The 26,129-nt window shown below is 39.5% G+C and overlaps 1 protein-coding gene across 2 annotated transcripts in view; it reads right to left on the bottom strand.

The window, feature by feature from the left end:
• The window catches only part of sdk2b (sidekick cell adhesion molecule 2b), a 662,520-nt gene that overhangs the window by 220,643 nt on the left and 415,748 nt on the right, over positions 1–26,129 (bottom strand). The window contains exons 6-14 of one of the 2 annotated variants that reach the window (XM_069930148.1): positions 24,405–24,516; positions 16,254–16,444; positions 15,467–15,550; positions 13,044–13,238; positions 9,755–9,871; positions 7,763–7,930; positions 3,634–3,736; positions 3,005–3,181; positions 1,795–1,931 (exon numbers count right to left, since the gene is read on the bottom strand). In XM_069930148.1, the coding sequence (XP_069786249.1) occupies positions 1,795–1,931; positions 3,005–3,181; positions 3,634–3,736; positions 7,763–7,930; positions 9,755–9,871; positions 13,044–13,238; positions 15,467–15,550; positions 16,254–16,444; positions 24,405–24,516 (1,284 nt within the window). Of the gene's footprint in view, positions 1–1,794; positions 1,932–3,004; positions 3,182–3,633; positions 3,737–7,762; positions 7,931–9,754; positions 9,872–13,043; positions 13,239–15,466; positions 15,551–16,253; positions 16,445–24,404; positions 24,517–26,129 lie in introns of those variants that run through there. The other variant, XM_069930147.1, reaches the window with a different exon arrangement.

The raw sequence follows: 26,129 nt of genomic DNA, 5'->3' as shown, positions 1-26,129 counted from the left end.
GGCAGTGATGCAAATGGTCAGAATACCCTCCACAGTTCATCTGTAGAAGATTAAAAGTGTCTCCAGTGACATGCTGAATCTCCTCAGATGCCTATCAAGGTGGGCCTTCTTTGTGATTGCATCAATATGAAGGCTCCAGGACAGATCCTTGGAGATGTTGACACCCAGAAATTTGAAGTTCATGACCCTGTCCACTACTGAGCCCTCAATGAGGACTAGGTCATGTACCCCTGACTTCCTCCTGAAGTCCATAATAATTTCCTTGGTTTTTCTGACATTGAGCACAAGGTTGTTGTTGTTGTTGTTGCTACATCATTCAACGAGCTGATCTATTTCCCTCCTGTCCACTTCCTCATTGCCGTTTGTGATTCTGCCGACATCTGTGATGTCATCAGCAAACTTACAGATGGCACTGGAATTGTGTCTGGCCACACAGTCATGGGTGTATAATGAGTAGAAGTTGGCTAAGCACGTATCCTTGGGTGCGCCTGTGTTGATGATCCGTGAAAAGGAGACGTTTCCAATTTATACTGTAAACTTCCGATGAGAAGGTCAAGGATCCAGTTGCAGACGGGGGTCAGAGGCCTAGAGTTTGTAGCTGCTCGATCAGCACTGAGGGAATCATGGTATTGAAGGCCAACCTGTAGTCGATGAAGAGCAACCGTATCTATGAATGATCGTTTTCGAGGTGATCCAGAGCTGAGTGGAGGGGCAGTGATATTGCATCTGCCGAGGAGCAATGCAAATAGGCAAACTGCAGTGGGTCAAGATCTTTGCTTAGGTACGTGTTTATTCTGGCCATGACCAGCCAATGCAATGTTGCATTGACTGTAGAAACAGAATTTTAAAAACTGGCAATTTTCATGACAAAATATAACGAATCCACTGTTTAAGTATGCTTTGTTACGAGGAAATGTCAATTATATAGAAACTTTTTGCATGAATTTAATGAATTATTTTCTATAGAAATAAATAGAGATTGAAAATTGACATTAACTCTCATTTTTTTTAAAAAGGTTCAATTGATGTGATAACTGATTTCAACTTAGTATCTCTTTGGTGTTACATGCTCATTTCATATGCAAAGACTGTTGAAGGAATTTAATCAGATAACAGTAGAATTTACTTATTCAAAATTAGTTTCAGGTGATAAGAGACAATTAAGGCTATTACTGCCCTCCAATAAAAAATTGACAGTCTTCAATATATGACAAGGATAGATGATCACAGATTCTTTCTCCGATAATTCATTGGGTGTTCCCTTTCACTTATTACAATTACAACTTTGAACCTGCAATTATCGGCAATTATATATGGCATTGGTCACATGATTATTTTGTGTTGAGTTTGTATATTGAAAGGAGTAAAAAAACGACATGCCTTGCTGCCTTATCCTATGCAGTCTGAAATCTGTCTCAGGCACAATCCACCAATCCAAACCTGATCAATTAGGAGTCACTGAGAACCCCCTAGCCAGTCCCCTGTAGAACATTTATCCCCAGCTGAGCTGGCTTTATTTCATTTGCTGGAGTTCCAACTATATTAACAGTAGACATCTCACTGTACAAAACTTCAGGGCACTGTTACAAAACCAATTTAAAACACATTTACATCCAAACAGAGTCAAGTGATCAAATTAATTTCCCCCCTCCCCCCCAAATGTCTGGCTTATAGGAATTTTACACAGTGACATTTTACAATTCACGACCAACAGTAAAATATTCTTTATTACTTTTATGCTCCACTATGAAAATGGTGTGTATTCTTAATAATGTGATGCTGTTAAAAACTCACTGTTTTCAGACACTTCCAAAATGTAATAAAGCAGGGGGCTATTCCCATCAAAAGCTTTTGCCCACGTCAATGAAATGGCTCTCTTTTCACTTGTACTTAACTGGGCAGCCAAGTTCTCTGGGGCATGAGGCAGCTGCCTGCAGCAAGAAAGTAAAGCAAGAAGATCAAATAAATCCGTGGTACTTCCCCACCAGTTTCCAGAGACAACTATTATGGATCCGAAGGGAGTTGAGGACCTCAATACAGTCGTTTTCATGAGCAGTCTAGTACAGCGTTTCTCAACCTTTTTCTTTCCACTCACAGACCACCTTAAGTAATACTCTACTAACCACAGAACACCCATGGCATAGAAGGCAGTACAAAAGATTGATTCCAGTGATGAGGGGGTTAGCCTATGAGGACAGTCATGGGACTATACATGCTGGAATTCAGAAAAATGGAAGGGCACTAGACAAGGGGTAGATAAGATAGAGGCAGTAAAGTTGCTTCCACTGGAAGGGGAGATGAGAACCAAGGGCATAGTTTCAAGATTCGAGAGTACATTTAGGACAGAGGTGAGGAGGAACTGCTTTTCCCCTCATGAATCCGTGTAATTCTTGCCCAAAGAAGCAATAGATGCTCCCACATGGAATATATTTAAGAGACAGGAAGATTTTTGCAAAGTAGGGGAATTAAGGGTCATGGGAAAAAGGCACGTAGATGGAGCAGAGTCCACAGCCAGATCAGCCATGATCTTATTGAATGGTTGAACACACTCAATGGACCAGATGGCTGATTCCTGCTCCACCATCTTATGTTCTTATTTCCCTCCAGATTATTCTGATTGGCTCAGATGCTTCACATGCACAAGACCAATAAAATGCAAGCGAAACATTCATCCCTATGACAGCAATTAATAATTCTGATTGTGGCTGGCTCTCGTGTACTGATGAGAATCCGTGTTCATGATAAAGCATGAAGCTGCATGAAAACATCTGTACCACATGTGGTCTCTGGCCATTCCATTGCTATATCTAGCCTAGTGCAATTAATGCTTTAAAATCTTTCTACTCAGGTCTTGAACTGCATCAGCCTCTTTCATTGCTCTTTTATTTATGCTGCAGAGTTATTCCAGGTTACCACTGTTTCTCACCACTGCAAGGCCAGCATTCACATACCCCAAGCTCCCCAAAACACCTCCTAAAGGATGTTTCCTCAACTCCTCACTTACCGGACTCTAACTGGAGCACTGTGAGAGTCATTCCCTCCTACTGAAAGCACTTTGCAGGTGTACAAGCCAATATCACCTGACCAGGTGTGAGAGATGTACAATGTCCCCACTTCATCAATTCGCATTCGTGGAATGGCATCCACCTCAATCGCAGCCCCATCCTTTTGCCACACATGTCTGCACAAAAGAATAGAAAAATAGACACTTCCTTTTTATTCCACTTGAAAAATATATTTGCTTCTATTACATGGGGCAACAAAGAGTTTGTTTCCTAAACACTTTTTTGGTGTATTTTATGGATTTTGTGCAGCTGATTATGAAAATCACATCAACATTTTTCTATCTCACATCTTTTTTTTTAAGATATAACCTATTTTGTGATTTCCTGCCATATTTTCAGTCTACTTGCATATTGCCCACAAGGAAAGCTGTTCTCGTCAGTCCAAACATGTCTGGGCAAGGATTCAGTGCAGGCGCTAATCAAATGTTGTCTTAGGCATGGCTAGTCAAGATAGATGTAGGCAGGCTATAAAAGCAGCTCACATATACAGATGCTGAGCATTACATCAATATATATTGAACACATGTTCAATTGACAACATTCTTCAAGCAGACAAAACCATGTGTACCTGATTGCAACATTAGGGTCATGAGTCACACCACAGGTCAGTACTGCCATGGTCCCTTTGATAACACTCTGCTCCTTTGGGGGAGTTGTGATACGAGTGCGAGCTGGAAAATAATATAAAAATAAGGTCTCGATGTAGCTTTCATTGTTGTAAAATATTAGTTTCCATAGGCATCAAGATGCTCCACATCAGGATCAAAGCTTTTCCAGAGGCTCTGTCAGGTGACACGCTGGCATCAGAGAAGTGTACTGATTGGACTTTGACAATGGTAATTCACAGAGGTCACTAATAATGACTGTGATTTTGGATGGAAACTCTAGCTAGGGTCATAAGGGAAATAAGGCAAACTATTCCACTGGACATATGCCAGCAGAAACCTAGCAAGATGGGAACTAAAATGAGTAGTTTTATGCTACTTTTTCCAGAAACACCCTAACGTTATACATGGAAGAGGTCATGGTCTTGTTACTTTGTGTCTCAACCTACAGAAGATACCAGACTTTAAGATCTGCAGGAGTGGTGCATACTAGTTCATGGGATGATTCCATCCGGCCTACAAAGTGAGCCCAGGTTCACCACTGCACGGCCACCACTCACTTACTCCAATCTCCCTGAACCACTTCCTGGTTGGCATGGGGCACTTCAGATACTCTGACAGTCAGTTAAACCTCAGGACACCAGGCTCTTAAAACCATTCCAGCAAATTACATTTACAAATGAGGAGAAATGCTCAAAGATGAGTAAACAACCATCTTGTGAAAGAAGTTTGAATATTATTAATAATTTTAAGCACTTAAAACAAAAACACAAAGAAACACAATTACTGGATACTTACCTTTGGCACATGTCATAGTTCTTCATTGAAAAGAATAGAAACACTGAACCAATACGAGGTGTAAATGTTGCAGGTTCAGTGCTCAGTTCCCAGTGTAATTCCAGGAAATTGGTCGTCCTTGCTGGACATGAGGAGTCCACTGACAACACAACTGAACCAAACTTGCTCCAAGTTCAAGTCTTACAAGAAACAGTAGATGGCACTCTAACATTGCTTGTCAATTCCCCATTGCTGCTGCAATGGAAACTTTGGAAATGCATGGAAAATATCACATGCAGTTTATTCATAATGTTGCAGGTTCAGTGCTCATAAGTATCACTGCTGTATTCATTTAGTCTTTTTCATGGATACGTGATTCCATTATTAGCAAAGTCAAGACGCGACAAGGCGAAGGACAAGTTGGTTATGACAGAGTTGGGAGAACAGTAATGAAGGGAGCATTTTTTAAAATTTGTATAATTTTAAAGGAGGACCTCTATAGTATATGCAAATAAAACAAGAAACAAATGGAAATATTCGGCAAACCATACGGAATCTATGCAGCGTTGAAGAAAGTCAATGATTCAAAGTGATGAATTTTGATCAGAACCAAGAACAATTCGAAACAGAAGGCATTTTATGTTGCAGGAAAGGTGGAGATGGAGGGGGGCTGAACCACCTGAAAAGGTGGTCGTGACAGTGGCGGAGAGAGGATCACAAGAGCAGAAGTAGGCCAATCAGCCCATCAGGTCTACTCGCCATTTAATCCTTATCACTCAGCCCCACTCCACAGCCTTCGCTCTGTAACCCTTGATGCCCTAACTAATCAAACACCTATCAATTTCTGTCTTGAATGCACCCAACGACCTTGCTTCCACTGCTGCCTGTGGCAAAAAGTTCCACAGACTCACAATCCTCTGGCTAAAGAAATTTCTCTACATTTCTATTTTAAATTGACACCCTTTTATCCTGAAATTGTGGCCCCATGTCCAATTGGCTGCTCAGTGATGGGTATAGAGCGAGTATAGCAGAGGGCTTAGAACACATATTTGTGGAGTGCGGGTGGCGAGTGTGATCATGGAGGAGATGTAGCTGCCCATTCATTAGTTTAAATGTGAAGAAAAATATAGCAGATTAATGGTCATTTCCAAGACTCCCCTACCATGGGAAACAACTTTGCCACATTTACTCTGTCCAGGCCTTTCAGCTTTCAAAATGTCTCTGAGGTGCTCCCTCATCCTTCTTTACTCCATCGAATTGATATGGACACAAATCAGCATGACCACGATAGAATATTTGTACATCAATGTCACAACCTTATTTGATAAATGATGTGCTAGCATTGGAGAGGGCTCAGAGAAGATTTACTAGAATGATGCTGGGAATGAAAGGGTTTGTAATAGTAAATGAGGAATGAATGTCAGCTCTTGGACTAAGCAAAGTGCTAATCCAATCTGCGTTTAGTTTCTCCATTATAGAGAGAACATTGAGAACACTACATGATGTTCACTAATTTAGAAGTTCAGGGAAATTGCCTCTTTACTTGGATCGACTGTTTAGATCGCAGTACGGTGGGAAGAAACAGCAAAAATGGTAGTGTTGCATTTCCTAAGGTGTTCTGAGTCAAAGAATGGGCATTAGTGGAGATGTTGGAGTGAAGATTTGAGTTATGGTTTCTGGAGGAGAGGGGATGTCTCGTCTGAATGGAATAACAGTGAAGGTGGTTGTAACATTGAAGTACAAATATTCTATTGCGGTCATGCTGATTTATGTCCATATCAAAAGCTATCATAAAAATATTCTAAACAGAAAGACAAGTAGGCCACGTGTTCTCCTCAGCCTGGCCAAACACAATCTGCAGGAGTGATTCAGTGGGTCAAGCAGCATCATTGGGAGAAAAATGGTCAATGTTTTGTAGGGTTTTGGCTTGAAACATCAACCATTCTTCTTCTCCCACTGATGACCCTTGACCTGTTGGGTTCCTCCATCAGATTGTGTTTAGCTCCAGATTTCAGCATCTGTAGTCTCCTATGTAGCTCTTAAGTCTGCTCCGTCACAGTAACATGATTTATCTAGTACAATATACTAGATAAAAATGCTCCTGGATCTTCTAGGGTGTTCATCAGTAGCTGCACTGAACTTTGCTCAGACCCCCATGGTGAGAACATCTGAAAAGTTTAGGCTTACGATCTCAGGGAGTCATCTTAGGCCTGAAAAGGGGTACAACACAGATAACCAGAGAAGAAAAGAAAACTTAAGAATTTAAATCTGGTTTCATTCCCTTTCATAGGGAATTGTGAAACGATCACATTATGATTTCTAAAATAGAGATTTGATTGGACAGAGAAATTGTTAACTCCGGAAGGGGATTCCAGAGGAAAATTGAATTATTTTAAAATTAGAATAAATCCAATGAAACCTGAAAATGCACAAATAATTAAACTGGGAAGTTGGGACTTGTTTTCAAGAAAAGGGCTGAAGATGTTAAATCTAATGAAGATTTCAATATTTAACTTCCGACTGATCAGTGGACTTTGGGTACCAAGAAACTGATGTAACTTACCATCTCATGATATGTAGCATTGTTTGTTTTTTCTACACCACTTTCTCATTTTCTTACTGCAAGACTAATTGTCAGGTCTTCCTTTCATGTACTAATGAGTGAAATAAGTCTTATGACCCTTCTCATTGTCCCCTTCTGGCTTGAATGTCTTATTTTTCAACAGTACACATTGCTCCAACGCAGGTATAATGTCTTTCAAAGTCAGCTTCTGGCCTTAACAGATGCCAAGTAATTCAATAATATTGTGTTCCAGGCTGCGGGCTTGAGGCTAAATGTTGCCATTGCAACACACCCAAATCTGTTTAGCAATGAGACGAAGCCAAGTGGAAAGACTTCAATCAAAATTGCAAAGTAAACCCCACAATGAATTAAATGGCTCATGAGTTCATTATTAGCATGAACGTTCATTATTCACATCGGCTCATGTGCAATGCTAACCATATCTACTTTGCATATACAGAATAGACTGATTATAAAAAAAAATAAACATTCCCGTTGCTCAAATTCCACAGCTGGCCTGTACAGCAAAGCAAAATGAGATTGCTTTGTTTGAAATAATCTGCTTTTGGTCTCCATTGTATTCACATCACAGCTGTACTCTGATACCAATGAACCAAAGAGGGAAATGGAAGAGATCTGTTTTGAAGATGGGATTAACAATTGCTTTGTTCCAGTTTCCAACAGTTGCTAACGTAGAATGGATTATTAATAATTGGAGAGAATTCAGATCTGTAAGCAATAGGAGATCTTACCCCACACAATGAGATCTCCAGAAGCCTCGTCTACTCCTCGAGAATTTGTAGCTAGGCATGTGTAACTCCCTGCATCTGAGATGTGAGATGGACTGATGAGGAGACTACCAGATTCCAATAATGTGAATCGAGGTAACTGGACAGACCCACTAGCGAGCACTTTCTCTCCTGTTTGCGAAAACAAAGAGATTATTGGATTCTCATCTTTCAGATAACCAAGAGATTTGAAATTGCAACCTACATTTAAAAGAGTCCTGATGTTAGATCAGCAGAGCAGGAAAAAAATAATTTGTTAAAGAAGCAGACCATTTTCTTCAGTCAGTAAATGAGGGTGACGTGGGAAGTGCAGAAAATAAGTAGGACTCGGTATTAGACATTGAAAGATCATGTCACTGGACATTCGTAAGAACATAAGAAATAGGAGAAAGAGAAGGCCATCCAGCCCATCGAATCTGCTCTGCTATTCAGCGAGTTCATGGTTGATCTGAAGATCAGCTCATCTCCTCCGACCCGTCTTTACCCAATATCCCTTAAAATCCTCTACTTTGTAAAAACCTATCCAACCTCGTCTTAAATATATTCACTGAATCCACTGTTACAATGGGCAGTGAATTCCACCCTCTGGGAAAAGCAGTTCCTCCTCTAGGCCTAGTGGATTATAGCCTCAAGATTAAAGTAGTAGATTTAGGGTGGAGATGACTCTTAGTTGATATTTGCCCTAGGACTGAGGTGTTGAAGATGGGGTTGACTGGTATTTGGCTGCTCAGTGATGGGTATAGAGCGAGTATAGCAGAGGGCTTAGAACACATATTTGTGGAGTCCTGGTGGCGAGTGTGATCATGGAGGAGATGTTGCTGCCCATTCATTAGTTTAAACGTGAAGAAAAATATAGCAGATTAATGGTCATTTTGGGAAACGCAATAGAAAATACTAATGACCAGTATGTAAAACTGTATTATTGTCAGTTCTGGTGACAGGAACTGAAAAAAATTTAGTTGAACGTTAAAACAAAACACAATCTAAGCATTCATTTAAAAAGCCTTGAATTAGTTTGGATTTTTTTTTCCCCCACGTGTGCTTATGGTGGACGACTCAAGTTTTTCAGTGGATGTCTGAATGGAGAGACCATCAACACAAAATGAACTGAAGTTGCTGGCTGGAAATTATTATTTTGTAACTCTGATGGGCTCCTTGATCTGCAAGGAGAGTGCATGGAGAATTTAAGATGCAGAATTGAGGGAGAATCTTCTGAGAGAAACACAAATATGAAAAATTGTCCTCATTCTGCAGAAAACTCCTAATATAAAAACAATGCATGCCAACCAGCACCATCTTGTGATAAATACGAGCTTCAAACCTTTCCCGGTCAGAGGGTTACTCAGATGAGGCATGGCACATGAGGCTTGCAAATAGCCTTGAAATCACTGGATATCAGGACTGTAGTCCTTGACTTTTCACCCTATTTGAGAGGAGAGTTCCTGGCTGCTTTCAACAAAGGGTGATACCATTTGTGGTTCTTGGGCTTGGAAATGATTAATAGACGCATCAAGTCTACCTGGAGTGGTCAGGCCAATTTCCTGCTCTAAACAAAATAGATCCTCCAAAACAGCCTCATCCATGAACCAAATATACATGTTTTCATAAATTCTGAGAAACTGGAAGTAGCCAATTCATCATGTATCATCATGAGGTGCAGAAGTCAACAGCATCGACTGATTAAAAAGGCTTAATCATAAAAAATGTCACAAGCAAACATGCATGAAACATGAAAGTCTGGAGATGCTGTGAATGTAGTAAAAACACAGAAGTGCTGGGGGTCTTGCAGCGTCTATCAGAGGTCAACATATATGACTGATGTTTCGGGCCGGAGCCCCTTCAAGTTCAAGAAAGGTTGGTTTTAAATCTTTACCTCTTATGGATGCTGCAAGAAAGTGTCCCTCCAGCATTTTTGCGCTTTTATCACAAACAACGGTAGTCATTTTTAATACTTGCCCCTCTGCCAAGTGATAGCTGGTCTTGGTGCTCCCGACGTTTCACATGAAAGGATAACCGAGAGCCCATCGATTACTGTGCTGTCCGATGGTCCCCTGGTAATATTGGGAGGAATACCTGTAACAACCAAACCCAATATTTTATTCCCTGTTATTTAATAAAAGTATCATTGAGTAATTTACTTTCTGAGACCATTAATTTTATTTGAAAGTATTTTTGTGCAGAGGCCATCACTGGAAAAATTAGACTATTTTCACAAGACATTGGATTGGATTACTGCAGACATGTGCCATTGTTTCTAATAAAAATCAACGTACTGTAGATTGTGGAAATCAGAAGGATTACTTGTTCTTCTTTCCTCAACTTATCAATAGATTTGCTGAGAAGTTACTTTTTTAATTCCACTCTTTTCAGTGTCAGGTTTGGGATTACTGGGCTGGGAGGCAGAATCTTCTCAACTGGGCACTAGAAGAAAATTGTACACTAAATTGCAACAGCAGGTGTAACCCTGTGACTCATGAAATGTTGGATGTGTGCCCATTTAAGAAAGGTCACATGAGACCAATGTTCTTTGTGCGTATTACAACAATGTTTTGGGAGAAGGTTCCATTTGGACCAGCAATGAGTATGAGGCAAATCAGAACATTATCACAGCCATTTTGTGCAGTTTCTAATGGTAGCCCAATGAAATTAAGGTGGTTTCCTCCTGCTAGTCTCTCCACTGGTGTTAGTTTCTCTGCTGCCCTCAGTTTGTTTGCCTGCTCACAGCTGGCCTCCTCAGCCCTGGACATTCTTGTAGAGGGAGGACTAACCTTTGCAAACTAATCACAGTAAACATGTCAAGTGAGAAGATGTCCTTGTTAGATCTTCAGGAAAATCACTTCAGATAAGGTGGAAACCGGAATGATGATGAAATAAGAACAAAATCTCATCCTGTGAGTGAGATAGAGCCCGACCTTGTTGGAATTTCCATAGTGCTGAACAGACAATCTCACCCATATCATTAGGAAATGGACAGCAAAGACTTTTGGGCCACACCACGAGCTTGGAATATTCATGTCAGCCTAATCTACATTGGCTAAAGCTTTGAACATTGCTGATGCCAGCAATGATGAATTTGGATGGACAAAAACAATGAACATCTATCGGTTTCTGAATCGGAAACCAATTTGCAAATGTCACTTTTATTTACAAACTACAAATGTAAAGCTTAAGCCACCATGTTGTTTTTCCACTGGTGAGGCAGTTAGTGATCGTGAAAGAGTTCGTTTGAAATTATTAAAAAATTTGTGTCAGAATCACATTCTGATATGAACTCTGAAACCGTTGATTTTCAACCAGGTTCTCGCCCATTAAACTGGCATTGAGAATTCTATCCTTACTTGTGAAATTCTGAAATAAGAATAAAATCATAAAATGTTTATAAAACCTTCTTTCATACTATATTTTGCAAATAGAAACACCTTTCTCAGCAGTTAAAATAACTTGCTTTTCTATCAAGACACAGTGGTAAACGCACTGCTTTTACTGAATGGAATAAAATATTGCAAATCTTGTGATATATGAAAAATAAAATGAATAAATTGAGGTCCACTGGAGTTCAGGAGGTGCGTGAAATAGTCTTGGTACTTTGCAGCAATGCCTGTATTGGTTGTGATATTGCAGCAGAACACAGAAGCACCCAAGATCCAAAACATTTGCGCGACTGAATGCTGCTCACTGACCACCCTCTCCTGTGGAGAAGGAGAAGTCTTTTATATCCAGGATCAGCATTGGGTCTGGGGTGCAGAGGGCAGGAAAGGGAGCACTGGCTTGGCACCTTGGTTCAGGGTGAGGTCAGCTTGGCTATGGGTCAGGCTTGGACCATTCAGGACTCAAGTTGGGGAGCATGCTCCAGAGTTAGGCCACGATAAGGAGTTGTAGATGAAGAAGTGGGGGGTGGGGCAAGGGGAGATTAATGGGTAGAAGAGGGAGGAGAAGTTAATTGAGGAGTTAATTGAAGCAACTATCTGAATAGGGCTCTGGGCCAAAGTAGCAGCTGTTTTGAGAATACCCAATAAAATTATATCACTCCACTTCCCAAGCAGATTCAAAAGGAACTTCCAAGTGCATCTAGAATCAACATTGCAAGCAAATGGGAAGATCCAGGTATCTGTCTTTATCCAATATCTTCATGCAAATCAGATGTCCCAGAGCACTTCAAAGATCTATGCATTAGGTATTTACTTCTGTCAGGACTATAATGGATAGAATGTACTGGTAGCCTTGCTCCAAGGCCTGGCAAAATTTGTGATCCGTAGAAGTGAGCAGGTTCAGGGCTCCACCTGAAATGATGGGCTAAGCACCTTACGGGGACAGAGTCAAGCCCCAATGTCCTTAAAACAATGGGGATCAATAGAGGTGTTCTGGAGGCACTGGATGCCGCAGGGAGTACACCGCATCTGAGATAGGGATGGCAGTATTTTAATATAGTTGTCCCGTAATTAATGCTTTGAATGACTTGATTTTGGTTTGGTATTGAGTTGATGTCATTGTGTTAATAAAGACTTTAAGGAAAACAAAACAGGACTGCAACTGCTTTGGTCACTCAGCAGACAGTAAAAAAAAATCAAATATCAATCGACTCTACGTTGGCAGTGAGTGATGGAGGAACAAATGTTGATATGATACAAGAATGGCACTCTGCTTTTCCCCAACTAAAGCAATAAATCTATTTACATCCATGTATTCTCACGCTAGCCTTAAAGGCTTCACACACAAGTGATTCCTTTCATTTCTGCAGAAAATAAATGCTCCAAATGTACTGATGTGCAAAAAAGTTACTTTTCCAAATCAAATGTTGTTCTTGTGCTGTGTGAACATCATTCCTATTTTATATTTGTCATTTGTACAACCATAGCAAGTCATTTGCTCAAAAAGGTTCCTTGTAAAGTTAAAGAAAACTGTGATTGGAAACTCAGTTGGATGGCTCCGTTAGTGTATCGGTTTACACGACGCTATTGCAGTGCCAGCGACTGATTTCGAATCTGGCACTGGGTCGGTCAAGAGTTTCTATGTTCTCCTCGTGACCTGGGCAAGTTTTACTCAGGTGCTCCCAGTTCCTTCCACCCTCCAAATAAAGTACAGGGTTGTCGGTTAATTGAGTGTAATTGGGATGGATGTGTTTCATCAGCTTTCACTGTGTGGTCAATAAAATAAAAAAAATTGAAATTGAAACACTCAATTCACAAGTCTCCTGCATAAAAGTGAAAGAAGTTAGCAGGATTAACCTGGAATATAATTTACTTACTGGTAACAGCAAGATAGGTGAATGTCTGCACCTCACCAGCATCATTTCTGGCAAAGCACTGGAACATGCCGGTGTCATGAGGGATCAGTCCATTGATCTGCAGGCTTCCATTGGACAGCACCTTGTACCTTGGCACACTTAACCTTGTAATCAGCATTGCATCTTTATACCAATACACCACTGGTGCTGGTACACCTGCAATTACATATGCAAAACCATGAAACAAATATATGCAAGCAGAGTAGAGAACTTCGAAAAGAGGTGGTTAAAAAGCAAGTGGTGTTCAGCAGCCTTTATATTGATTATGGCTTCTTTTCTCTGAACAACAGTATATTAAACAAAATCATAGAAACATGAAACGGTTGAGATTTTGGTTGAATTATTTCACATTGGCAACGTTCAAAGCTCTAAGCAACCAAAACCCCTGGTATTGGCATCTATGGGGATTGGTAGATGCTGGTTAAGCAAATTTGCTGGTTGCTTGAGATTGTGTGTTGTGTGGGTTGGTGAACTGACCTCTAGAGGATGCTAATTTTAAACTTGTATTTTTACCAATTTATTTTCTGTCCTTTTTTTTTGCCAGTTGCTTGAAATCGGGATAACGGGGATTTTACTGTATTCAGTCGTCTTTTGGAGGTTTATCAGTTTATTTCTAAACCACAAAACACCACCTTAACTGCTTTAGGGGAGAGTCTTTGGACTAACCTTTCAATGGAAATCTGATCACCATGTAATATCCCTCAAAAGACATCCCACTTTGCATTTCCTGCTCCTCCCAGATACAAACATTATAGAGATCTTTATGCATACTTCCATAATAGCACATTTCAGTAGACTACATCAAGGTGCAGGAGGCTGTGATTCATCCTTGGGCATTGAAAATGGATTAGAAGAAATACAATAAATTGACCCCGCTCAGGACAAGAATAATCTCCAGAGGGTTGTTAACGAGGCCTGCAACATCATGGGCATCAGACTTCACTTCATCGAGGATATCGACATGAGGCGGTGTCTTAAAAAAGCAGCCTCTTATCCTCGAAGACAGCCCTCCCCCCCCACCCAGGCCGTGCCCTCTTCACTCTGCTACCATCGGGGAAAAGGTACAGGAGCCTAAAGATGAGCACTCAGCGGCACAAGGACAGCTTCTTCCCCTCCGCCATCAGATTCCTGAATGAACAACAGATACTGCCACACCTTGATATTTCCTTGCACTACTTATATTTATTTTGTAAGGTGCACTGTAATGCTGTCGCAAAACATTGAATTTTGTGTCATGTTCATGATAACAAGTTCTGATTCTGAACACATCTCACAAAACTGATTAATAAAGTCACATCAATCTAGAAATCCAGTGAAGTAAACAAACAGAAACTGGAAATACTAAGGCAGAAGGAGATGCAGAATTGTCAAAGTTTTGCTCGGCCGGACTTGCCACCCAGAAATGATACTCAGTGATGACTTCAGAAGTGGCAAATATGGAGGCATCGGTGTTGAAATGCTTGCTGTCAAAACTAAGGTTAAAGCTTTTCCACTGTAAGCGTTCTCATATTTTAATAACTTTTGAATATGTCTAACCTCGGAAATATTTGAATAGCATCACAATTAAAATGAAAAGCCATTTTGAAAATTAAATAGGTAAAGACATCAAAACCACAGCAAAAAAGTTAGGTTCTTGGGAGAAAAATAGCCAACCTTGTTCAATTTTTCCTGTTGTCAGTTCCCCAATGTAATGCTGGATAACCTTGGCAATACTCAGTCCCATTTCTGGACACAGGCAGATTCAGCCTTCTGAATCGGTCAATCTATTCCAGCACATACATGGAAATCTGGAGATAGTGATTTTTTTTGTAAATGGTTGAATGCCAGAGGTATGACTCTGAACCAGTGAGGAAACTTGGAACTATATCACTCCTTGTTTTGTGTCAATGACATCAACTCCACAGATGCTGCTTTCACCTGCTGCATATTAGTTTTTTTTAAAATTTGCAACGTCTATCATTTTGCTTTCCTATAAAGTATCTGCGGCAGGAGAATTCATTTACACTCATTCAACATTATAGACTCCAGATAGTCACCTAGACATAAGGACATTGTTCAAATACAGTAAAAATCCCTATTATGTGGAATTCAGACAATTGGCAAACTCAAGCAACCAGTGAAAAAAAATTGCAGAAAATAAATAGGTAAAAAAATGGCAATTTAAAATTGGCACGTCTTGCTGTTAGTTCTCCATTCACACAACCCGCAATCTCAAGCAAGCGGAAAACTTGCTTATCCAGCATCTACTAATCCCTGTAGCTGCTGGAGACCAGGGATTAAAAAAAATTTTTTTATACAGTATCTAGCTTACTAAATATCCATGTTGCCTACATATAATCTTTCTCTTAACTCTCTGAGAAAAGTAAATTGGCTCTTGATGTTACCTTGTGCCTGGCAAGGAATATCCACCACTTTCTCTATCTCGGCTGTGATGTGACGCTTGGGTTCCAGAACCAGCTGTGGATGTTCTGAAGGAAGAGAAGGACTGAATAATAGTCAACCATCTAATATTCTTACAGATGACATATAAATAGAAGAGAGTGGGAGAGTGATCATTGGAAATTTGTTTTCCTTTATTATGTTGATTTATTGGTCTCCACCATGATATCTGCTGTATTAGGAAAAGAAAGGTTTACAATTTTACAGTGCCACTAGATGAAATGTCTTTTGCTGTTATTGGAAGACCATTTACCAAATAAAAATAACCATCAGGTGTAAAGCACGCATCTGACCACATAGATTCCTCATAGGGAGAAGTCTGCTTTGCATCTCCCAACTATGAGCTCACAAAGGTATGGACTCTGCTTGTCCGAAAGCAATCTTCACATCCTGTCAGTCTGAGAGAGTTTTTTTTTCCCCATCAGGCAGCATTTTGGGTTGAAAAAGCTATTGGATAAAATTATATTCCAAAAATAATTTGCACGCCATCACTGTCACTGATCAATTGTTTCCAAGCATATACGAATCTAAATTTAAAAAAGTGTGAACAATAAAATTCATTTAAAAAAAATCATCCACCTTGACAATATTATGTTTTAATGTTATAGTAGTCAAAAACAAAAAGGAAACCAATCAGTTTGATTCACGTTTGAGATGCAAATGTTCAGCACCAGGGGATGCAAGATGTTTCACAGCTACATGTTAATGTCCTTTGCAGGACCAGATACTCACCCAACACAAACAAATAAGCCCCTGCACTAACTGACGGAACACTGCTGCTTCGGAGAATGGCCTCACATTCATAGTACCCGGCATCATGTGCTTTCAGGTTGAGGAGCGTCAGTTTCCGATGGTGATCACTCAATCCACTCCTCAACGGTACCCCATCCTTCTTCCAGCTGATGTTTAGCTTAATTAATGGCCTGAAAAAAAAAGCCCACAAGAGACAGAAGATCCACACACACTTGATCTGGAGATGATATCACTGTTTTCTTGGGAGGAAGTCCATTGCAGTTAAACATAAATGACTAAATTGTCCAGTCAATATTATTCATTAGAAAAGGATACTTAAATTGTGATATTGTGATCAATGTACATCTCCTATTTAGGCATCTAGGTCTCCACAGTAGATGAACAATTTTTATTTCAATTATTATTTGAGGAGAGACAATCAATTCAAGGTTCTCTACCTTGAAACTTGAACTTATTAACTAATAATTTATTAAATTAATAATTCTGCATAGATTACTATATTTTTGGTGTCTTTGGAAATGTGTTTGACAGGAATTTTTATTTTTGGATTTACTTAGTGCATTTTTAACTAAGAGGCATGAAGTGAATAAATGTTTTGGCATTATATTTCAAGATTGACACTGGCTGAAATGATGGAAAACACAGAGACAATAATGAAACAGGAGGAACATTTGACTGGAGGGGGTGACGGCTGAGTTGAAAGAAAATGAGCTTTAAACTAATTAATTTGCACTTCATCTGTATTACATGGATGCCCCAATGACAAAGGAACTATTGAAGGCAAATGCTACTGAAAACCAGGAGTTCAGCATTGCACCAAAGCCATCAGAATTCACTGGGCAAGTGGAGATGTGGAACAAAATTAATGCAATGTGCATCAACATGTAACGGCCTTGAGAGGTAGCAGTAGGGTCTGCCATTTTGATTCTGAGTGGAAGCTGTTATGTTCCAGAGAAAATTTATAGCATGAATGCAAAATTATAATTAGAGCATCTCCTGTTAGCATTAATCCACAAAACACTGTGCACAATTTTAAATACATATATCATGAAATATTTTAAAATTCTTTCTTTGTTTATTTTATTCTATTTCTTTGGCTTGGCTTCGCAAACGAAGATTTATGGCTATACCATTTATTTTATTCTATATTATAAAGAGAGGAGTTTGAATTTACCTTTGATAGACAAATGAGCAACATTGTTGTGGGATGGTGAAATTCATGGCAATGTTGACTGTTTTGGTCATTTTTTTTTCCATACATGAACTTACAGGACTCAAAGTGTCGAAATTACAGGACCTGGAACTAAATATTTTTGCTTTGTGTCAAAAGTGACAGGTAATAAAGCAACCTTAAGCTTGCTATATAAAATTCTACTTCTGTTTAATACCTCTGATCTTCTGTTCATTTGGGAGCTGAACACAGGGTATGTCTAGTGATAAGAGTGTGTGGGTGTGGGTGACAATTTTTACAAGTAGAACAGAATTTCATAAAATAAATCTTTTAAAAAAAAGACTTCCTGATAATCCGAAAGGTTACCTTAAAAGGAAATGGAAATATTACAAAAATAGTTCAATACCTGCTGACACACAGTTGTTACACTGAGGTTTTATCATACATATTCAGGCTGGTTAGTATTGGCTGAAATTTAGGGAATATTGTTATTTTTGGGTAGAACGACTGACATTTACCCCTGTAATGTTATTTAAATTCAGTTTTCAAAAATATTCAATGTACTGTGAAGAGCTTATTTTTTAACAAGGCTAAATAGGTCTGTGAAACACGAGACATTTATGAATATACTTGAGAGTACTGTTACAAAGTTTAAAGATGTTTAGAGGGATACCAGCTAAAATTAGGCAAATAGGAAGAAATTAGACAGACTGCTTGGGTCAGTACGGACAAGTTAGGACCAAGTGTCTGTTTCTGTGTTGTAAAACTCATTACAGTTTAGAGAAAGGTAAAATGTGGGTGTGAGGGTAAAATATCAAGTGTAGACAACTTCATATCCGCTAGTTGGGAATCGTTCTCCCTGCAGGAGTAAAGAAGACCTTGGATAACGAAGATGCTTCACTATCACAAGTTGCTTTCAAATTGATTCACCAGTTTTCTGCAGGGGAGGTGCTTGTGTGGGGAACTGAAAAATTACATTCTGTGCCTGAAGCATTCCATGCTGTGCTTGGGCAGGCAGGAGGTGACAACACACGTCAAAAGAAGGTGCATCATAAAATCTTGTTTGCTCTGCTGTTTTCCACATGAAAGTCTGACTTCTGAGTTTGGAGCAGCATTATGAAGCAAATAACCTCTTAGTTAAAACCGACCTTCAGATTTACAAGTGGTTTAAGAGTAAATTACCAACACTACTTCACTGCCAGCTGTAAAATATCATCAGAAATCTCAATAAAATTAGGCTACAAGTTTTCAGAGAACTCTTCCTGATACTTTTTGAACATGAGCTGATTTGTATTTATAAGATTCTCAATGCCTCAGGGACTGAATGTGCTTCTTTTGTAAACAGTGCAAGTCTGTCAGTAACATAGCAGTTCTGAGTGTTTTGAGATTGAAACAACTCCACAGTGTCTGTCTGATTGGTCCCTCGGTTGATAATATAAGTCACGTAACAATAAACTGTTATTTCTTTCATGTTATTTGGAAAACTTTATGTCAAGAGTCCACAAAAGTGCTGGAGAAACTCAGCAGGTCATGCCATATCAATACAAAGTAAAAGGCAATCGATGTTCACACTTTCTATGGATCTGGCGTTTCTCCAACACTTGAACAGCACAAGACTCCAGCTATTTGCTGGTTTTCTTGTTTACCTCGATATCAAGACAGATTGCTCTTGATAGAACACCAATCATTGATTCTGCATTTTATCAGCAGGAAAGGATAAACAGTAAAAAGATCCAACAGCACCTTTTGTCAATGTTGCCCACCTCTACACCGGCAATTTCTATTTTCCCTTTTTAATTTCTGTGTGTAGTGAACAGGGAATTCACTACTGGTGTGATGTTCAAAGGACAGGCTCCTCCCCCGACTCCATCCCCACCTATCTAGATCCCTGCCAAAACCCCAGTTCAGTCCAAAGGCTATTGTGTGTTATTCTTACTGAATAAAATTGTGTAGTACTCTCTCTGCTCTGGAATGCTCTCAGCCGCGCTACACTGTGAAGCTTGCAGGTATTTCAACCAGTTCTTTTCCAGACTATGGACAAGGGAGGTAGCATTCCACATTCTTCAGTATGGACAAGTTGGGATGAAGGGCCTGTTTCTGCACTGTTAAACTCGTAGACTTCATTACAGTTTAGACCAATTTTCATGACCTAATTTTCATGAGGCATTTGCAGGAAGGGAGACTGAAATTCAACTGGACAATATATTATGACAAGGCTCATGGGGAGTTAATGATGTGTGCAGATGAACAAATTTGAAATGCCCATTCATAATTTTCCCCGTAAGAATTCCTGCCAGATTATGAGAATTGCTTTGCAAATTTATTCTTTTTGCATGCGTTTTGATGATGCATTTACTGTAATTACATTTCTCCACTGAAATCCCAGACGTCACAGTATTTAAAGGCAACATCCCATTCACATAAGAGAATTATTGTTGAATAGGTTTATTTTAGTTGACACAGCATTGTGGGTCAATGGGCCTATTCTGTGCTTAATATTTGATTTTTTATAATTTTCCCTTGGCCTTGCATGAGAGAGGCATGGGTCCCCAAGATAATGTTATTTTGACATTGCTTCCCATGGACTTTCACATTTCTAAGTCTTAGCACCAATACCTCAAGAGACCGCACAGCAACTTAGTGCAAAATGACTAACGAAAGCATTAATAATACAGCTGAGCCGAATTTCTTGCCTGTAACATGAATGAATTTGCGCTCAGTAGATTGTCAAATCTCATGAGTATTAAATTAAAATATAAAATAAAATAGGCATCACTGCAAGTTCTTTAATACATCATAAAGATTTATATTTTCATAAATGAACTATTCCCAGAAAATGTAATTAATATGATATTCGGCATTTTTTTTGCTCACTGATTTTCCTTTTCCCCTGAGGAAAGTCCTTTCTGACCTTAACCCTCCAGGAAGGAGGTTTGGTGCCATCTGTGGCATTATTAAAGGCAGATACATTAGTGCCAAATATATTACATCTTTACTGCAGTGCTCGTTTTCGAGGGCATCCAGTCACGGTGATGGTTTTCACATTGGATGATCGAATCAGACAATTTTCCATTTTTCAAATTTCTTGCATACAGTAGAAGTCGACAAATCTAGACACCTCAGGTTTTGGATTTTCCGGGAATAAAGAAGAGTGAAGATTTGATAGCTTATTAATTAGCATATAGAGCATACTTCATTTACCAAAGCAAAGTTTTAAAGAAAAATAAAGAAGTCGCTTGTCGCCACTGTGCATCTGTGCACATACACACACAAAAGCCTGCTAAATTTAAGAAGTTTTCAAAAAGTCCGGATGTCTGGCATCTAGATTTTTGGACTTCTACTATTTTTTACAGTACCTTTTTATAATGCACAGGGACATTGAGATCTTCCCTCTCATCTTGCTGCCCTCCAGTCTCATCATACACAATAAAATTAAATTCAAAACCAAAGAATATTTGAAATGTGTTAACTACTTTGAATTTGGCTGCCACCAGCTCTCATCCATGCCCAGACTTAAAGAATGGCCAATAGTGTTGCTCATGGTGTGAAGTTGATGGCTGAAGGAACTGCTCACAATTTTCCTTCTGCTTTAGAGCGGTGCCTTCTTCAGAGACGGGGAGAAAACAACAGGATGAGCTTTCCTTTGGAACCAATGAAAATTTAATTCAAGGAACATTTCAGTCTTCCCGAAATAACTAAACTTATGATTCTATTCAATGGTTGAATGGAAAAGAAAATACAAATAGATAAATGTTCATATCTAGATGTAATTTGTGGCATAACCTATTGATAGATGAATATATACAGGCATATATGTACTGCACATAGATAATGAAGTTGATTTGTGTCAACACTGCCTCCTGGTTTAAATGCTATACACATATAGTCCTGTGAAAGGTTAACAAAACTCGTGATGGTTTTTAAAACCCATGTGTGACTTTAACCTATCTGTTCAAACAAGGAGATATTAAAGCAGGAATTCTAGGTGGAATATATTCTTTTGTCAGTGCAGACAAGCTAGAATTAACCTTCAATTGTCTGTGGGTCCCTGATTAGTAAAGAATAGAACCAAACAGGAATGACTTTTCCTTTGGGACACTGGCGATTGTTTTTCAATTCTGCCAAGAAAGTTCATCTCTCACTTGCTTCTGGCAATTTTGGACTGTTTTTCACTAAGGAGGAAATCCACTCTGAATTCTTAAGTTGGGTATTGGGTAAAATAATAGTGGGCCGATGTTTGTCTCATTGGATCTGATGGACACGTGTGAAAGAACCTTTAGGAAAAATGACTTCTTCTGTTTATTATATGAATAATGAACATGAATTGCACTATTCCTGCAGTTTTCTGACCAATTAACCACAAAGAGGGACTAGATTGAGGCTGACAAGGTGGGCAGATGTGTGGCCAGGAGGGGTGAGACCGGATTTGGGAAAATGAACAGGAATGCAGATGGAACAAGGCTGAGAGCAGGGTCAAGTGTGCGGCTGGATCACAGTCAAGGACATGGGCTGGTGTGTGGATGGAACGTTAGGTGTGCGGTCTGGAACCAGGCATTGGAGTGAGGAAGGAGTACGTGAGTAAAAGTTAAATTACATGGAGGCACAATGTGCCCCAATAAGGAGGAATAAGTGCAGACTTAATTTAGGGATTAATGTGGTTCTCACATCAAAATCTTTGTCAACGTGACACCCCTTTGCAAAATAGGGAAGATCATCGAACTCGAGAGAGGTTGGAATGTAGAACTCATGGGCACAGGTGTTGATTCAGATGAAAAAGGAAGCTGGATTTCAGAAACTGTAAAAACATGAAGGAAGAAAGGAAGAGAAGTCTACCCAGGTACATTGGGAGATCTTTTGGAAGAGAATCAGATGCAGAAAGAACTCAGACACAAACCAGATGGGTGGAGTGGCTAATTTTGTGTTGGATCTTTTCAATGATTTGATTTTGCAAGATAATTATGGATGCTCTTTCATCTTCATGAGCACTGCAACGAAACAGTCCCTCTTAATGAAGACGACAGGCCACAAACAAAACTGCGCATGTTCTCCTGCCCTGATTGCTATGGCTTATTTTTGGAAGAACTATGGGCAGGCAGGCATCAGAACATCATGTTATGGATTGTACCAAATGCGCTGTCACTTTGAATTAAGGAACATAAAATGCTGGAAATATTCATTATTACTTTGTGGAAATTTTCCTTTTTTAAATATTTTACTGGCAGAAACATTGATGGAATGGCAGCAGAGAGAGGCTCAGTACCTTAATGTTCCTGGGAGTCCACATATTGGAGGATCTCTTCTGAAACCAGCACAGAGACAACTAAGAAGAAGGTACAACAATGCCCCAACTTTCTAAGTCTGAGGAAATTTGGAATGTCATTGACTATTTTATCAAACTTTGACAGTGTACCGTGGAAGGAATACTGACTGGTTGCTTCATAGCCCAGTTTGAAGTCCCAGGAATGCAGAAAGCTGCAAGAACACAGCCAAGTCCATCAGTGGCATTGAAAATATCCATGCGAGCCGCTGCCTCATGAAGGCAGCCAACATCATGGTGAACCCCCATCACCCTGTTCATAACCTCTTCTCGCTGATACCTTCAGGCAGAAGGTACAGAATTCTGAAGATCAGCACCTCTTGTTTTATATCCAACAGCTCTCAGCGTCTCAAACCTCCTTGTTCTACTGTAACCCGAACCATAAACTACTCCAGGATTGTCAACAAATCTGCCTGCACTATTAGAAAAATCACTTATTTTTTTCTGGTGCCATGGTGAATTTGTCTTGGCACATTGTAGTAATTTCATTTATACTATTGTCATTGGGTGTCTTTGATGTAAGGCACTTGCTTGGCTGCAGTAAGAATTTGGTGGCATCTATATGATGGCATCATCAGGTGAGATTAATTATAAATGAATGTGGGATATGAAAAGTTTACTTATAGAACCAAATATTCCACTTTAAATATTGCTAACTATAAAATAATGTGGTCACTGATGTCCAACATAATTCAAGCAACAAACCAAAGGTCTTGCCAACCAGTGTTTTCTGTCTCACCATATTGATGAGCATTCAATCCTCATTCATTTCACACACAAACTTCAAAATAATTAATGAAAAACAGAGTTCCTAAAAAGAGTTATGTTTTCCGGCTTGCCCCTTTTTCCAGCAGGAATACGTTCAGGACAGAATCAATAAATTGAATTTGCACCTTGTATGGACACGTGAACTTGGTTTCACCCTTTTCAGAATGCCCCAAAATTAATGGTTTAATTTTTTTTTCCAAGTAGCAAGAAATCAATCAGGCTGAGAGAGCTAATTTAATTTGTGTAGCAACACTGGGTTTTGGTGCATTACAGTGCTTTCCAGTTCAATTTCTATACTCGAAGCCATGAATAACACAGTAATTATCAATGCAATACTTTCAAATGTATATCAGTTATTTTGTAACTCAGCCAATTGCCTCATCTCTCAAATTGTGCCCACATGTCTTTTCAAACAGAATCTGTTTTAATTTAGACAAACAGCCGGTAACGGGCCCTTTTGGCCCGCAAGCCTGTGCTACCCAATTACACCCAATTGACCTACAACCCTGATACATTATTGAACAGTAGGAGGAAACTCGAGCACCCAGAATAAACCCACACAGCCACAGCGAGAGCATACTAACTCCTTACAGACAATGCCAGATTTGAACCTTTTTCTTGGTTTAATCAGTGATACCAAAACAGTTAAAATCATTTATATTAAAAAAAATTAAGATAATTTCATCAGTGTGAAAACTGAAATTTGTGATGCAGCCCAGGATTATTTGGAATTGTGCAAAAGCAGAATGAAGGATCTGCTGCTGTATTTTTGCTCATTAACGAAAAATCATAAATCAACTTCAGAAAGAAATAATGGAAACATTTTCAACCCATATTTTCACAAGAAACAAAGGTGAAAATATGATGTACTTACCTGGCATTGGCAACACATTCCATTGTAACCTCAGGCGATCCCAAGACGACACTAGTGTTCTTTGGCGAGATGATTATAACTGGAGCTATGGGGTCTGCTGGAGCTCCTGCATCTTTAAGGACACAAAAAAAGGCAAAAGTAACCTTTGAAAAGAACTATTTTTAAAGGTTGTGTACACTTGAGAAGTTTTAAATAGGAAGTCTTACTTTTTTAATTAGATGTCCTCTTCTATTGTGATTTAAGTTAAGTGGGTGTGGGAAAACTGAGATTGTGTGTAAAAAAAAAAGTTTGGCATATGTTTCTGGATGACACCACCATTCATAAATGCAATATATATTTTTTTTGTTGTGAGATTTTTCCAATGATCTCCTTTTGGCATTTGACCCACCCAAATAATATCAAAGCAGCTCGACATCCAAAATTAATCTCCAAGAAGATTTTCAATCAGGTTGGTCAAACAATGAAAGGCACTATTCTCTCTCAGAATGAATATTGAAAGCATCACAGTTATATTATTTAAAGAGGCAGGGACAATTCCCCTGCAGTTGTAGCCAGAACTATACAGCAAAACACTGCTAGTTACTGCACCTCAAGGGTTCCTTCAAAACACACTGGACAGAAATGCCAGAAAAAAATCCTTCCAAAAGAGAATACGAACGATAAAAAAAATATGAGCCAGATATGTGACAAAAAAAGTTGGTGCTCGATGCCTTCTCCGTCCAGGCTTCACTGGGCAAGCACCACCAAGTTAACGAAGTTTGTTTGTGTTGCTCTTCCACAAGTTGACTTCAGCCTGAGACCTCTGAAAACTTGCAGTCGAAGCTTGCATAAGTGTCCCTGAATCAAAGACAAGGTCACCCTGCCTTAGACCCCTTGCTTCAGGACCATTCCAAGTTGTTTCTGTGTTACTCACTGTTGTATTGCTCTTGATGTGAATTTAGCATTTTTAGAGCTAGTATTTCATTTCATTGCAAAGATCACAGAAGTGTAGGCATTTCGAGAGAGAACATGCCTGAAAGACACTTCTCTGGCAAAAGTTCCCCTGGATTGGGTTCATTGTGTTTCAACAGCCTGTGACATCTCCTTGCACCTCGTGAGAAGAGTGTAACCTCCACACCTCCACCATTGCAATGTGCATCCATTTTTTGACAACAGTCCCCAGCATTATATTCCAGATTTCTTTTAACCATAAAGGAGGCCAGTATTTGGCCCACTGAGTCTATGCTCTCACAGCATTTCCATCAACCCAAGTCCATTTATTTTCACTCGCACGCTTCACCCTCCCACCCAATTCTCCTCTCGCCTACCTGCATTGGGGGCAACTTGCACCAGCCAATTAACCTACTGCCACTTGAAGGGGAGGAAACCAGAGCCCTTGAGGGAAAGCTTTGCAGTCACAGGGAGAATGCTCAATCTCGACACAAAGCATTCCCATGGTCAAAGTTGAATCTGAGTTGCTGAATCTGCTGCTCTACTCTGTCACCTGGTGCCTGTAGCTTGAAGGGTGTATCCCAATATGCCTTTTAAGGACCACTTCCGAGCTGGGGGTATATGAGCCAACAGCCTAAGAAATTATAAATAGAATACAAGAGAAGGATGTATTCTTATACAAGGCACCAGTGAGACTTCAATTGGAGTGCTGTGAGTAGCTTTGGGTTCTTCATTTAAGAAAAGATGCGTTGATTTTGGGGAGGGTTGAGAGAAGGTTGACAAAGAGTGATTCTG

The sequence above is a fragment of the Narcine bancroftii genome, chromosome 3 (genome assembly GCF_036971445.1).
Source record: "Narcine bancroftii isolate sNarBan1 chromosome 3, sNarBan1.hap1, whole genome shotgun sequence".
In the NCBI taxonomy this organism is placed as follows: domain Eukaryota; kingdom Metazoa; phylum Chordata; class Chondrichthyes; order Torpediniformes; family Narcinidae; genus Narcine; species Narcine bancroftii.
This window is presented reverse-complemented; position numbering and strand designations above follow the sequence as displayed.